At 38.8% G+C, this 16467-nt stretch overlaps 1 protein-coding gene across 1 annotated transcript in view; it reads right to left on the bottom strand.

Moving 5' to 3' along the window:
* The window catches only part of LOC124984859 (WASH complex subunit 2A-like), a 66954-nt gene that overhangs the window by 23131 nt on the left and 27356 nt on the right, over positions 1-16467 (bottom strand). Inside the window, exons 17-22 of the mRNA XM_047552946.1 lie at positions 16323-16409; positions 12619-12720; positions 10937-11068; positions 9994-10163; positions 5970-6072; positions 891-1046 (exon numbers count right to left, since the gene is read on the bottom strand). Coding sequence (XP_047408902.1) covers positions 891-1046; positions 5970-6072; positions 9994-10163; positions 10937-11068; positions 12619-12720; positions 16323-16409 — 750 coding nt within the window. The remainder of the gene's footprint in view (positions 1-890; positions 1047-5969; positions 6073-9993; positions 10164-10936; positions 11069-12618; positions 12721-16322; positions 16410-16467) is intronic.

The following is a 16467-nucleotide window of genomic DNA, read 5'->3' as shown; positions in this document are numbered from 1 at the left end:
TTATGTACCACCAAGAAAGAAAAAACAACTCCCAATTACACATGCCATTAACTGTGAGGTGCATTATAATTTCAGAGTGGCTGAACTGTGAAAAAACATGCTTCTTTGAAGTAATATGTACTTTATAAAACAGCACCTATCATGTATAAGGTAACATGCTAAGTGCTATCAACATAATCAAGTAATGAAGAGGACAGTATCAAGTGTGGAACAGGATAGGATCAGGTAATTTAGATCTTCTCTTCCCAGTGGTTGGGTACAAATACATACTTGTACAAATACATACTTGAATTACTGTAGCTCCAAGGAGCCTCCATGGGAAAAGTAAAAGTAATGTTCTTCACACAGACCCTAAGAGTTACTAAATCTGAATGCTTGGACACAAAGTTTAAGAAGAGTTAGAAAAAAGATAAGACAAACAGAAACCAAAGGCAAGTGCTGGTACTGGGTTTCCAGATGTGGCCACAAGCCATAAGGCCTCCAGCAAGAGATGGCAAAGCTGTTTGAGAAAAAGTACACATTTGACTACTCTGTAATTCACAGTCAACATTAACCAGATGTAAAAGAATGAACTAAAATCTTCTGGCATCTTAATTCAAGTACAGGTAAGGTGGAAGAGCCCCCTTGAGAAATGAACAATGACATGACATGTCAATAACACAGAACAAGAAGCCTGCACACCAACGTATGCACATGTGTGTCTAAAAAAGGAAACAAAAATCAAGTGCCCTAGGGATGAGAGCACAGACTATCTTCTTCAAACTTTTCATTGTTTTCAAGTCTTCACAGAAATGAGTCATTTATTTCCTATGGTGGAAAGATGTAAGGGTTTGTGTGCATTACAATGTAAGAGACACAAACATATTAGAAAACAAAAGAACAAAGGCTACCTTTTCTGCCGTCTCAGCCATGTCAATTTTCCCCAAGTCTGATGATGCTCTGGCACTCACGACATTCTTATCTGTGGGTTTCACTCTGACTTGTGTCTCCTTCTCATCTTCATCACTGAACAGCAAAGGTGGCACCTCAGAGACGGTCTCTTTTTTCTGCCAAGAAAAGAGTTAAATTCGCACCAACAGCACCAAAAAAAAAAAAAAAAAAAAAAGCCCAACTAGCATGGCAATGTACAGAAAGACCAAAAACATTCCTCTTAGAACAGAAGTGAAATGTGGAAGGAGAGTGAACAGAACAGTGGGGGTGGCACCAACAGGGAGACACAACAAACACTACTCCCTTACATTCTGGCCACCACACTTCCGTTTCTGCTGTGATAAGCATTTGTTTTATCTCCTTTTGTCTGACAACCCCACCTTGTCCTCTCTTAAAAAGAGACCTTGCCACTGATGCCTGTGTGCCTCCCTCCTCTTACATTTCAACTCTTAAGTATCACCCAGAGCTGTCCTGCTAAAATAAAAATCCCTGCAGATCACTTCATCTTCCAGCCCAAAACTGGAGCATTGAGCAAATGATAATCAACAGACACTCTATTCTGTATTCCTCTCCTCATCTGTGCCTCCCCATTCCTCAACATTTCTTAAATTTACTGCACACTTCCACACTTCCATACCACACTCCCCTCTTTGCCTGCAGAAGCAAATCCTCATATATGCAGCAGGGTCCAGCTTACATGTCATGCATGATGGTTTCCCTGTTCTTCAGTAAATCAGTTGCTTCACTGAATAAACATATTATTTCTCTACCTGGCACTTGCTTTACTTTCTTTCTAACTGCTAATGTACATTTATTAATCTGTTCATTTGAAAGAACCATACACCATATAGCTAATTATGACATCTTAAACCAAGTAGGTGCTCAAGTTTGCAAGCCCTTTGGTTTATCTCTCATCTCTTCCTTCTTTGGGAGGCAGGGATTCTCACAGATTAGTAACCAAAGTTATGTGATTCACCTAGAGTTATCAGCACCTTTTGGGCAACTAAATTTTCAGCAGATTTTTTAAGGAAAAAACTGAAACTCTATTATACTCACAAGATTAGATGCTGTAAGGAAGTGAGCTTTGAAGCAAGGAATGCAGATATGGAAAACTAATGAAGGACATTACTACCCACATCAGAAAAATGTTACAAATTAAGAAACTAAGAAAGGGATGATTTTTAGTTATTGTTAGGACAAGAACTTAAAATGCAAAGTGATTTCAACTTGAAATAAGACTGGAAGTTCACAAAAAAACTTCAGAAAAGATAAGGCAATACCTAAGGCATTGAAGGAAAGAAAGAAGTATTATCAAACATGCTGGACTCACTAGAAACTACATAAATTTCTGCTATAAGTTGACTGGAAAGAAAGAACAGACTTAAGTATGGCAAAACACTCTCCCTTCATATAACTCGGGTCTTTAAACTAAGGTACATGCCACCCAAGGTATTGGTTTTAAAAGCTTCTTGCAAATGAGCTCACTCTTAATCCTCAAGATGAAATTTTTGTCTTTTGTGGTCTTGGGAATTGAACCCAGGGCCTCATAAATGCGAGACAAGTCCTCTAAGCCAACATTCCCAGTTGAAATTTATTTTCTTGATAGATTTACAAATAACTCACATTTAATTTACTTATTTTCTTTGGGGGAAAATATTTGCCCTATTTGCCTTTTCCCCCATCTGTACCCTAAGATCTTTAAACAAAAATCAAAGAAACAAAAACTACATACATATCTACTATTGTCTAAAGATGATTATTTTACAAATGGTAGAAAAACAGCGTGTAGGCTACGTACATTACTCAGCTTCTCAACATTTATGTCTTAAGTTTCTTTTTTGTTTTTTTGTGGTGTGCATGTGTATGATGCTGGTGATTGAAGCCAGGGCTTTGCTCGTGCTAGGCAAGCTCTGTATTACTGAGCTACATTTCAGCCCTGTTATTTATTTTGAGGGAAAGTCTAAGTTTTCCAGGTCAGTCTCAAACTTGTGCTCTTCCTGCATGAGCCCTTCAGGTAACCAAGATTACAAGTGTGTGCCACTGCGCCCAATTTAACCTTCTGTTTATTTAATGATCGTAATTACCATAGATTGGAAGAGCTTTCAAAATTCACTGAATCATTGTTCATTTATCCTCTACCACAGGTAGAAAACTTCCCAGATCTCCTGGCTCTTTTAACCACGTAAGCATGCATGAAGCAAGGAAAGATATAATTATGAGTTCCTCAGATGCCCAGGGGTCAGGGCAGGCATTGTGATTCTCCAGGGCTAGAAGTTTCTAGCATAACTGTGCAAACCCACTTGACAGGATGGTGCTGAAGAAGGTAAGAGTAATAAAGCTATTAATTGGTACAGGCTTGCCCTGAGTACCTTTCACAGGACACGTTAACATTCATACTGCATGGGTAAGTATGAAGAATTTTCCAAACAAAAGAGTCGACAATCACTTCTGGATTATTCTGGAACAGACTGGGTTACCTAGAGAACATGGAAGTAGAGTGCAATGTGAGAGAGGCTGGAAAAGAAGAGTCTAATGTAATGAGATGGCACCACAGGTTAAGTTAAGGTGGATGGACAAGGGAATGGCAAGACTAGATTTGTCTTTAAAAAGAGAACTATGGACAAATAAAAATAAGTTAAAAAAAAAAAATGGAACTATGGTAACAACAAGGAGTTAAGTCAAGAGGAAAGAACATTCAGAGATGCCAGGTTAGAAATTCTCTTCACAATCACATTATAGACGGCAAGGTAGTAAGGAAGGCAAGAAACATCCCTATCATAAGAGGAAAACAGTGACCAACTGATTACACCATCAATGGAGAAATGGTTACATGGGTCCTAGTAGTTCTATTGTGGAATATTATAAAGTAGTAAAAAAGAACAGGTGCTGTTTATGGATGAAAATATGCTCAGGATGAAGAAAGATGCATAAGAATATATAATGTAATCTCATTTAAAGAAAAAATACAAGTGGATGCCTAGAAACCAGAAAGAAAGTATCGACAACAAGTTACCAAAATTACATGTGGAAAGGGGATGGAATGGGAATTTCATACTGCCCATCATTTTTTAAACCTTTTAAAGATATGCATTATCAAAAGATATGCATTACTTTGGAATTTAAACTTTGAACAAAAATATCTAGGAGGTATGGAAAAAGAGTCAAATGTCCACCCTTAGAATCCAGGAAGTCCCAGGCGCTTCTATCACTCTATCCTTCCTCACCTGCACCCCTGAGAAGCAGCAATGTCCCTAGTGTTGTGCAGTTAGGGATTTGGGCGCCCATAACTAGGGTGGTAACAAACATCAAACACTGGAGTGGAGGTACAGAGGATTCCACTTGAGAACCTGGCTGCTCCTACATGGAAGGTGTGTGAGCTCTCCCTCCTTCCCTGTTGTGTATGTTTTTCCACCTCTAATACATGCCACATCAAAGTGGGCTGGGGCTAAGGCTGAGGCTCTGGGTGCAGTGATTCTTGATCTTTCAGGTCACTACAGCTCAGGCTAGCGGGGGGTCTCCATGAAGTCTAGCCTAAGAAGCTCCACATTTCCCTTTGGGGGTTGTTAATCAGAAGTTGAAATTAAGACAGTGCTTGTCCTCACCTTTTCCTATGTGCAAATATGGATACCCACACAAAGAGAATGTGCTGGGGAAGGGTGAGCAATGGCCCACTGGCAGGATTCCAGTATGCCTTGGTTCCCTGGACAAATACATCCTAATGGCACCTTCCCCTCTTTTTTTTTTAATAGTCTTTTTTGATATAACTAACATTAAAGATGGTTAAATTTTTTAGCTTACATGATTATGGGAGTAATACTATTCAGAAGTAATCACTGGAAGGGTAGTTAGACCAGATAGCCACTGATGGCTCTTCTCCCCCCTTATCACATACTTTAACTAAAAAAAAAAAAAAAAAAAAAAAAAAAATTATACAGTGACAAAAAATACATAACATAATTTTACCGTCTTCCAATTTGAAGTGCATAGTTCAACAGATTTTAAGTGTATCCACACTATTGTACAACCAACCTCCAGAATTTTTTCATCGTGCAACACTGAAACTCAACACCATTAAACAACTTCCCATTTCCCTCTCCCTTTAGTTCCTGACAACCACCACTATACTTTCTATATCTTTGAATCTGACTACTTCAGCTATTCCATACAGTATCATACAGTATCTTTTCTTTTGTGATTAGTTTATGACATTTAGCATAATGTTAAGATTCACACATGTTATATGTAGCACGTGAGAGAATTTTCTTGCTTTTTATTGATTGGCTATTAACATAAACAGGACCAAAGAGGTAGCTAGTCCTTGAAACATGTTCCCAAAAGGGTAATTTATGCCTTGCTATAGTTTGGATCTGGAATGTTCCCTGAAGATCCATGTGTTAAAAGGTTTAGATTCTCACGTGACATTCTTCAGAGGTGGTGGAACCTTTAGGGGACCTAGTGGGAGGAAGTTAAGTCACCAGGATGTACCCTTGGAGGAGAGAGTGGGACTCCAGTCCCTTCCTCTTTCTTTTTGCTTCTAGGCTGCCATGAGGTAAGCAGCTTCCTCTGCCTGGTGCTCCCATGATCATGAACTGTGCCACCACAGTTCCAAATGCAAACTGGGCCAAATGGTCATGGAATGAAACCATAAGCCAAAACAAACATTCCCTCCTTGTAAGTTCAATATCTCAGATATTTTTGACATAGTGAAAGAAACTTGACTAACACATGCCTTAACTGGCCTAGTCTAATGTCTGCAGAACTCCATGTCACTAGACTCTCTCTCTCCTGGCAATTTCTTATTCCCAATCTTGACTGAATGGGCTACATGACATGGAGGGATCCTTTTCTTTAGGCTTTGCATGTGTGCTTCATGTGGAAAACACTGCTAACCAAAAAAGCTCTTTATAAATTAGGCAAATAAGTTCTTCCCTTAAGACTCAACCTCCAAAGTCAGAGTTTCAGAGCTGACTCAGGGTGGTATTACTATTTATGTAGCATAAGTTTAAGGCTATTTCCTGGGTCTATAAGATTAAGAATACCGTTACTGCAGGAGGAACAGATGCAGGAGGAGAGCCAAACAGAGAGCTTCCACTATCAGCGTCATCTTCAAAGAGGAGTGATGCTCTCTGGGTCTTCTTTTGACTATACAAACAAACAAAATGTCAAACTCAGGGCAAAAGTGCTTTAAAAACAAAAACAATATTCCTTCTAAATCCACACCTAAAGCAACCCACCTACCATCTTCTGTGGATCTTATACAGTTGAAAGCAAATAAGAAAAACTTTTAAACAGGAGAAATTTGTCTCTACCTTGTCACCTATGATAAAGAGTCACTTAAGTTAGTTAAGTCCAGGATCCTCATCATCTTGACCCTTGTCAGTCACTTTCAGTCAGTGAAGATGTACTAGCTGTTAGCTCTGCAAGGCACCCAACACTTTTGGCATTCACCACCTCCTACAGCAGAGGAAGAATTAGGGAGTATACATACCTACTTCCCAGGACAAAGAGACAACTGCTTAGCCATATCACAGGGCCAGAGCCAGCTTTGGGAAGTGGTCTTGTGGTCTGCTTTCTACTTTTTTCAAAAATTTACCCTCTCAAAAAGTATATACACATCAATGGATTTTCATATTTTCACTGTGTAACTATCACCCCAATCTCAGTGTACGCTTCATCACCCAAAAAGAGAAAGTTCACGCCCTTCAGCAGTCACTCACCATTCCCTTCTCCCCACAAACCCTGGTAACTACCATTCTACGTTCTGTTTCTCTGGAATTATCTACTCTGGACATTTCATATAAGTGGAATTATAAAATCTCTGGTCTTCGAGACCCTGCATCTTATAGAAGAAAAAGTAGGTCCAAATCTTCAACTTGTTGGCTTAGGATCAGACTTCCTTAACAGGACTCCCATAGCACAAGAAATAAAAGCAAGAATCAACAACTGGGATAGATTCAAACTAAAAAGCTTTCTCTCAGCAAAGGAAACTATCAGAAATGTGAAGAGAGAGCCTACAGAGTGGGAGAATATCTTTGCCAACCATACCTCAGATAGAGTGCTAATTTCCAGAATCTATAAAGAACTCAAAAAACTCTACACGAAGAATACAAATAATCCAATCAACAAATGGGCTAAGGAAATGAACAGACACTTCACAGAAGAAGATGTACAAGTAATCAACAGATATATGAAAAAATGTTCAACATCCCTAGTAATAAGGGAAATGCAAATCAAACTACCCTAAGATTTCATCTCACCCCAATTAGAATGGCGATTATCAAGAATACAAGCAACAATAGGTGTTGGCGAGGATGTGGTGAAAAAGGAACACTCATACATTGCTGGTGGGGTTGCAAATTAGTGCAGCCACTCTGGAAAGCAGTGTGGAGATTCCTCAGAAAGCTTGGAATGGAAACACCATTTGACCCAGCTATCCCACTCCTTGGCCTATACCCAAAGGACTTAAAATCAGCATACTACAGAGATACAGCCACATCAATGTTCACTGCTGCTCAATTCACCATAGCCAGATTGTGGAACCAACCTAGATGCCCTTCAGTTGATGAATGGATAAAGAAACTGTGGCATATTTATACAATGGAATATTACTCCGCAATGAAGAATGATAAAATTATGGCATTTGTAGGCAAATGGATGAAATTGGAGAATATCATGCTAAGTGAGATAAGCCAATCTCAAAAAACTAAAGGACGAATGATTTCGTTGATAAGCAGATGAGGACATATAATGGGGGATGGGAGGGGTTAGCATTAGGTTTAGGGTTAGGTTTAGGGTTAGGGATAAGGAGAGCGGTAAGAATGAAGGAAAGAAGGACTGTATAGAGGGAAAAGAGGGGTGGGAGGGGTGGGGGGGAAGGAAAAAAAATAAACATCATTGCCCTATGTAAAAAAAAAAATCCACGTCGTAGCAAGGATCACTACTTTATTCCTTTTTTATTCATGAGTAAAATGTCCACTGTATGGTTACGCAACATTTTGTTTATCCATCCATTTGTTGATGAATATCTGGGTTGTTTTTACTTTAGGGCTACTGTGAATAATGCTACAATGAACATTCATGTCAAAGTTTCTGTCTGAATAAACATTTTCACTTCTCTTAGGTATATACCTAGGAATGAATTTATTGGGTCATATGGTTAACGCTAACATTTTGGGGGGTTTTATTTTATAAATTTTTTTTAGTGGTAGACTGACACAATGCCTTTATTTTATTTATTTATTTATTTTCATGTGGTGCTGAGGATTGAACCCAGTGCCTCACATGTGCTACGGTAAGCACTCTACCACTGAGCTACAACCCCAGCCCTGTTTAACCTTTTGAGGAAGTGCTAATTTTTTTTCCGAACTAGTTTGTACCATTTTACATTCCTACCAGCAGTATATGAGGTTTATAACTCTTCCACATCCTCACCTACACTTATTTATTGTCTGTAAAACTTTCTTCTGAAATCTGATGAAAGCTATGCATTACTTCCCATATATAAAATTCAACATACAACTTCAGGAACAACTGAAGATGGAATGAGTGTAGGGTAGAGAAAGCATTAATGAAAACCAGATAATGTACATGGCTGGCACCAGAATCTATAAATAAAATGTTCAGTTTATAACTGTGATCACATTATGACTATGAATGTGTCAGGGGGCATGCTGATAAACAGGTAACTTCTCCAAAGTACACAGAACACTCAACTGCAGTCGAGTCATGGAGAGGCACATGAAGGTAGAGCTGAGTCTGCTCTACACTCTCCACCCTAATTCTTATCTGTTCAGGTCAGGGAAGGCTTCTTAAAAGAGAGGACTTACACTATATTCTGAAAGAAGCTGGCCAGATTAAAAAGGAAGAACAGTGTTCCAGGAGAGAGACAGCATCAAAAAGAAAGGAATGAAATATTTCCCCTGCATTTATCATGATGAATGACAACATTCAAGTGTTGGCAACATACCAGCTATTGTTCTCAGCATTTTGCATTTGATTTTCATTTAATCATTTCAAAAACTTGACAAGAAATGAGGAAACTGAGGCACAAAGAAATTAGGTCAACTTGCCCAAGGCTATTCAAACAGATGGCAAGGCCAGAATTTATCATCAGGTACTAGGATTCTAGAGCTTATATTCTGAACCAGAAGCCAATGAGGTCAAGACAAGGGAGCCTAAAGCAGAACTGGAGAAATCTTAAAGAGAGGATAATATTTGGAGATAGAAGTATGAGGTACTTTTATTTTATTTTTTTTTTAATTTTTAGTTGTGGCTGGATATAATACCTTTATTTATTTATTTTTATGTGGTGCTAAGGATCAAACCCAGTGTCTCACACATGCTATCTGAGTGCTCGACCACTAAGCCTGAGGTATTTTTAAATCTACCTAAAGAAGCATAATCACATAAGGTACAGGATTGACAGGTCCAATCAATTACCTCTTTATGCTACTGCCAGTCATGTTAATTTCAAATTTATCATTTAAAGTTTTTAAGAGAAAAAAGTATTATTAGCAAGAGTTTTATTCTGAATCCACGACTAATCAGGAAGGATGTTACATCAACACAGCCCATGTTTGTTCCAATTTTCCTGCCAATTTCTGTTCAAGTATCGATGTGGAGAGTCACACAGCCCAGTAAAGGTTCCTGATATCTAGTAGGATACCAGAGTTCTGCAGAGAACTACCCCCTTAACAGGATGTTTTTCAGTGCTAAGTGATTTCTATGGAAATGATAAACTTTTATGTAATCTTGACCAAACTATAGAATCTTTAGGGTAAATCCATAGAAAACACAAAAACGAACACAAAAAAGACATTTAAACCCCTGACAAACTAAGAAAAAGAATATTTCAAGGTTAAAAAAATGGATAAAATCAAGTAAGGATCCAAGACAAACATTTCTCAGTATTTCTCACAGGCAAGGACATTTACACTTGCAATTGTGTTGGGACTAGGAGGTGCCAACCATTAAGAATGGAAGCACCGAACATCTTGGGCACTGAAAGTCTTTCCTTACTGCTACAGACACTAAGTGAATGATTTCTTACAATGACCATCTCACCTGTCTTTGGCAATAGCAAACAGATCATCTTCGTCATCTTCTTCAAAGAGACTGGTCTTTTTCACTGTCTTGGCCTCCTGGCCCTGGTTGTTCCCTGAGTCCCTGAGTTCTCCTTTGGACCTGCTGTCAGATGCTGACTTGGTCTGTGAATCAGTGATATTCCACTGGTCCTTGAAACATAAAACACATTAAAAATCCAGGGAGGTTGAGGCTGAGCTCAAGAGTAGAGCACTTGCCTATCCTAGAGAAAACTCTCAATGAACAGTTCTTGCTAAACTCTCCCCAGCTTATTACCACTAGATCATATATCTCTTTTGCCCAATTATGTGTCTCCACAATTATGCATGTCTTCCTCAGACTTAGCAGGTTTTCCTGTTTCCCTGAGTCTTTATTTTTGATGGCTTCTAAAGAAGTCTAAAACTTACCTTAAGTAACTTGTTTGCTTTTCCCTTGTTGATCTTTCTTTTGGTACAGGGTCTCAGACATAAACCTTGTAATGGGTGAGAAATCTTTACTTCTCTACATGGTCTAACTCATCTGAATTAGCATGTATTATAATTTAGGGGCCACACTTATTCTAGCCATTTTGGACAGAGTAATTTTAAATTATTGCATTAGACATATTAAATCTTTCTTTTTATAAAAAAATATATTTTTAATTGCAGATGAACAAAATACCTTTATTTTTATGTGGTGCTGAGGATCGAACCCAATGCCTTACATGAGAGGCAAGTGCTCCACCAAGCTACGACCCCAGTTCCTAAATATCTTTCTTTAAGAAAAGACACAACCTTATAAACATCATTTTTTGGTAAATGAACTTCAGTAGGTATGAAATAGGCAGGTAAAAACAACAATAACAACAACAATGTTCAGGTTAGCTGTAACTCTTAAATCCCATCAGATACTATCTTCCTCCTCTTCAGGCAAAATCTTAACCCACCTCTTCATCACTGCTGAACAACAAAGTAGATGCTTTCTTTTTGGACTGCTCCAAAGGTTTTACTTTCTCTTGACTATGAGTTTGTAGAGATGATGTCTGCTTTGTAGCAGCTGGAGCCCCAAAAAGATTATCCTAGAAATACAAATGGTGGAGAGGTATGATGGCTTCATACACATAAAACAGAAAATGTAAATTTGTTTTCCCATGTCAAAGGGAGTTAAGTCTCCATCGAGAACAGAAAACAACATATCTGGGGGGAAAAAAGTCATTAACTGCTAGGAGATCCCACTCCATAAGAGTCTTTCTAATTACATTCTCTACCTCTGGAAGGGAAACAGATTACCACTGAACTTGAAGACAGAATACTGGGAAGGAGCAAGGGAAGGGCAACTTGAGGACAAGGTGGGAGGAGGGGGAACGGAGGACCATTCAGTGACCCCACCTGGTGCTCCTATGGGCATGAGAGCCCCAGCAGCAGTCAGACAGCAACTCACACCTCTTTTTGTGAATTAGAAACTGGAGCAAAGGATAAAAAGAGAGAACAAGGGGGATTTCTCCATTCTTTTAGAGCTAAGAAAGACACACAGATCTAGGAAAGAGGGGAGGAATGACTTGTGTTTCAGGTCATTAAAAAAATATATACAAAGTTAAGAAATAAATTCCTGGCATCATAAGGGCTAACGATTATGGGTTCAACGGCATTTATAAATTATTGTGTAGTCAAGCATCCAAAAGTATCTCTTGTTAAGCCAATGGAACAAAACTGTCAGAGGGTCTGGGACTAGGTTAGATTGGAAAAACCCTTAACAGTATGGTACAGCAGAAGGACCATCCTGAACCATAAAAATTAATGAATGGAGCACTAAGGAGAGTGTGGTAAGGTAGAAAAGGTCATGAGAATCATGATTGGGTATCCAATAAGAGAACTAAAGACAAAAGTGAACATTCATATTATTTACTCTGTGCTGGGCACTGTGCAAGGATTTTACATTAGTTGTTTTAGCTCTCACAACAATCTCATTTACCTTTAACCCATATGAGACTGCAGAAAGTTAAGTTTTTTATTGAAGGTCCCTTGTCTTCAATGATGAGAGCTAGGTCTGAGGCAATAACCCATAAGCTTAGCCACTGCATGATACTGCATAAGGATTAAAGTTTTGTTTATTTCCCTGTTCATTTATCTCTGCCACTCTGCTCTCCCCATTCAGATGGGAGAGAAAAGCAAACTGGGGACAAGGTCATTCTCTTTTCACTTTGTCCAAGACATTCTTGCACATCATTGAGTATAACACAGATTCAATCTCTAAAAAATATTTCTCAAATGCAGAGAAAAATGAAATCTACTGAGTTTTCTTTAAGAATTAGACTGGGGGTTGAGGATGTAGCTCAGTGGCCGAATGCTTGCCTAGCACACATAAGGCCCTGGGTTCAAGCCCTAGTACCAAAAAATAACCAACCAACAAAACAAACAAAAAACACCTGGTTTAGAAGTCTTAACATCCTCCTCAATGTATAGCTAGGAAAACTTAAAGAGTTGCCTCAAACATATTTTTGTTTGAGTTGCAGGGAGCATGACTGCTTCCCCATCACCTTTTCTACTATATGAGTCTCTATAAAGTCATATCAACAACTTTCCACTGATCTAAAAGTTAATTATCTGGTGCTGCAATAACAATGTTTACCTCTTCATCTTCATCATCAAAAAGGGAGACCGATGTGGGGAGTTTGTTGGGCAGGAGAGATGCACCTTTGGACTTACTTGCATTTTGAGAAGAAAACAAATCCTGTTGGATCAAGATTGAAGTTGCTGGTTAGTTGGGTGTATCGGTTCAATACAAAACACTAAAGAAGAGAATGTGATGGCTGCCATGCACCTAGGTTGAAAGGGAGAGGGAAGATGGCTGAAACAATCTTTAAAGAGCCTCAGATTTCACCCTGGTTTTGCAAGGCACAAAAGCCTGAGGTTCTAAGAGTCCCACAGGACTCTGGGGACTTCCGTGTTCCCATCTAAAGGATGTAAGGCAGGAAGAGATTTTCTAATCAATGTCCTATCAAGACTTAAAAAAAACAAAACAAAAAACCTACTTCTTTTTTGTCTAAAGAATTAAGAGAAAAATCACACAAATTCAATAATGGAAACAGTGGTTAGATTCCCAAATTACTGAATCTATGATTGTTATATCTATGATTGTTATACCTCTCTCTCCTAAGATCATAATGTTAAGTTTCTACTTAAAAACACTGACTATTCTACTTGAGCTATAGTTACACACTATTGCAAACCAGGAAAAGACCTGTAAGATTCTGAAGAAATCATTAGACAGTTATAATATGTTGACTTGGACTACAAAGAAAGCACTAGACAATTAGGATGAGAACATATTTTCTAAGACCTCTTTGAATAACTCATTTAAATTATTAAATCAGCAATTAGACCTCAAATATAGACCTAATAAGTTGAGAACAGTTCTTCTCAGTACAGTGTTTTTCACCTGGATTCCACAGAGTCCCATGTCCCTCCCACCTTTATATGCAGGTTAAAGTAAGGGCTCTGCTGCTTTCAGAAAATGAAAGCAACCCAAACCAGAGTAACATCACAATTTTGGACTTTTCTTGGTGTTAGAAAAAAAAGATATTTCTATTACCCCAAACATGTCCCCCAAAATGACTTCCCAGGACAAGTTTCAGCTCCACACTTGATATTGCTTCAATGCTTTATTTCCTAAATTGTCTTGTTTTACTTTTCCTTATCTAAGAATCCCAACAATATCCAATAAAATCACTCATTCTGTGATGACATACATAGGGCAAAGCCTTTGATGGCAATTAAAAAAAAATTCTAGTTCACTGACACTTCCACCATCAAGAAACAGAGAATATGCCCCTGCCATTTGTTCTGAGTGGGCCTTTCTGACTGTCTCAACCAACAAACAGATGCAGCATGCACTTGATTTCCAAGGCTGGGTTACAAAAGGCAATACAGTCTCTTCCCAGCTCTCTCTCAACAATCTCACTTGCAACCACACAAGAGACCCAGCTTCCTTGAAGCTGCCATGCTGGGTGACCACGAAGGGATAGAGGGGGGGGCCCAGGAGCTCCAGCAGCTTGAGTCTTTCTCACCTAGGCACCAGACATGAGTGGGATGATTCTCTGTCCTTACTCCCTAAGATATAAGAGACCTTTAGGGACAACTGCCTAACTGAGCTCAGTCAACCTCTAGTTCCGTAAGAGACAATAAAACTTGATGTTTTAAAGCACAAAAATCATGATTTGTTTCATAGCAATAATAACCAGAACACTTGGTAAGTCACTGTAATCACTCACATTTGCTTCTTCCATGCACTTAACAATTACTGAATAATTAATACCAAGCATTAGTACAAAAGGTAGCATGTCAGGTATATAAGCAGGGAACAAAATGTTGTGGAGCTTAAACTAGTTTGGGGTAGAGACAATGAACAAGTAAATAAATAACAGAAGAGAAGAGGGGAGACAGAGCACAGTGTGGTAGATGCTGGCAGCCTCATCTCAGTAGGGCCATCGGGGGAGGCCTCAAGACAACCTCAAGAAGAGTGAGGAAGTAACCCAAAGAACTTCTGAGGGGAGTCTTCCAGAGGGGCAAGAGCCAGTACAAACACCCTAACATGTGAGTATGCCGCATGATGAGACCAGTGCAGCCCCAAAGGTGATAAAAAAGGAGCATGGGGTAACTCAGAGCATGGACCTGACTGCATGGTGCCTTGATGGTCAGGAATCTGGCTTACCAGGACTTTGGTTAATTCCTATCTCTGTACGTAAGCCTTCAATGATATTCAAACCTTAAAGGTGTTATTTACATCGAGTGTAATCAGTTCACCTCCCAAAAGTTATGTGTTCATCCTGGCTTTGAGCACAAAATCTAATCTTGAGAGCTGAACCTAGAGTCCACAATTTCTTGAAATTACATGTAAATTTCTGCCATGTCCATATATTTTTCTGTGAAGGCAGCTTACTATTTCCCTTTATATTCTTGTATGGGTCTCCCATCCCAAGAGATCAGCCTAAAATCAATTCAGAAAGGATTAGGTGTGAGGGAGTCAGAAAAAGCAGTGAAGCTTCTGACAGCCTACAGGGACCAAGGCTAGCTACAATCTGTGACTGGACATAACAAGACAAAATATATGTCTCTATAGAATTAAGTCCACTATTTAGTTAGCAAGACTATCAAAAAAGGAAGCAACAGGTTGCTTTCTATTTTGGTATGAATGCCTCATGGTGTATACCAAAAAACAGCCTAAAATCTGAGCATCCCAAAGAGGGTACTTTCCTTCCATGAGATGGAATGGATTCAATACCAAAATAAGAAGTATCACATACATATTGCTTTCTAAGGACCATGTTTTTTCAAGAGATTAGTTTTAAAGAAAGAACTAAACTATTTAATAAAAAGTCCTATGCCTCAAGAAACTGAACAGAAGAGGAAATATGATCAGTCAACAAACACATGAGAACATGTTCAACATCCCTAGCAATGAGAAATGTAAATTAAAACTATGCTAAGATTTCATCTCACTCCAGTCAGAATGGCAAGTGTCAAGAATACAAGTAACGATAAACACTGGTGAGGATGTAGGGAAGAAGGTACATTTGTAAACTGCTGGTGGAACTGCAAAGTGGTGTGGCTGCTTTGGAAAGCAATATGGAGATACCTCAGAAAACTTGGAATGGGGCCATTTGACCCAGTTATCCCACTCTTCAGTATATACCCAAAAGGACTTAACATCAACATACTATAATGACACAGCCACATCAACATTTATAGCAGCTCAATTCATTATAGCTAAGCTATGGAACCAGCTTAGGTGCCTTTCAACAGATGAATGGATAAAGAAAATGTGGTACCTATTCACAATGGAATATTACTCAGTCTTAAAGAGAATGATATTAGGGAATTTGCCAGTAAGGAGATGGAACTGGAGGCTATCATGCGAAGTAAAATAAGCCAATCCCCCAAAAACAAAGGCCAAATGTTCTCTCTGATATGTGGATGCTGACTCTCACAATAGGCAGGGTGGGAGGTAATGTGGGGTGGGGGGTGGAGAGAAGGGGAAGTTTATCAGATGGATTGGAGAGGGGGTAGTGGGGGGAAGGAAAGGGGATTGGGAAGACAGTAGAATGAACTGGACATAACTTTCCTATGTTCATATATGAATACATAATCAGTATTCACATCATGTACAACCATAAAAATGGGAAGTTATATTCCATGTATGCATATGTCAAAATGCATTCTACTGTTACATATAAATGAAAAGAACAAATTAAAAAAAAAGAAGTCCTATGCTGAACAGTCTTTAATGTCACATTCATAGATGAACATCCAGGAATAAGAAAGAGAATTCCATACCTCAGAGTCCTCCTCATCTGAAAATAAACCTTTCTGAGTCTTTGTTTCTGATAAGAACTTGAGATTTTTGCTAGAAGACAGTGTAACCTTTGTGGGGGAAAAAAGAAAAATGGAGGATTAGTAAATTACATACCTGAAAATTAGT

Source organism: Sciurus carolinensis, chromosome 5 (genome assembly GCF_902686445.1).
Source record: "Sciurus carolinensis chromosome 5, mSciCar1.2, whole genome shotgun sequence".
Classification (NCBI taxonomy): domain Eukaryota; kingdom Metazoa; phylum Chordata; class Mammalia; order Rodentia; family Sciuridae; genus Sciurus; species Sciurus carolinensis.
Note: the sequence above shows the minus strand (reverse complement) of the source record. Positions and strands in the feature narration are given on the sequence as shown.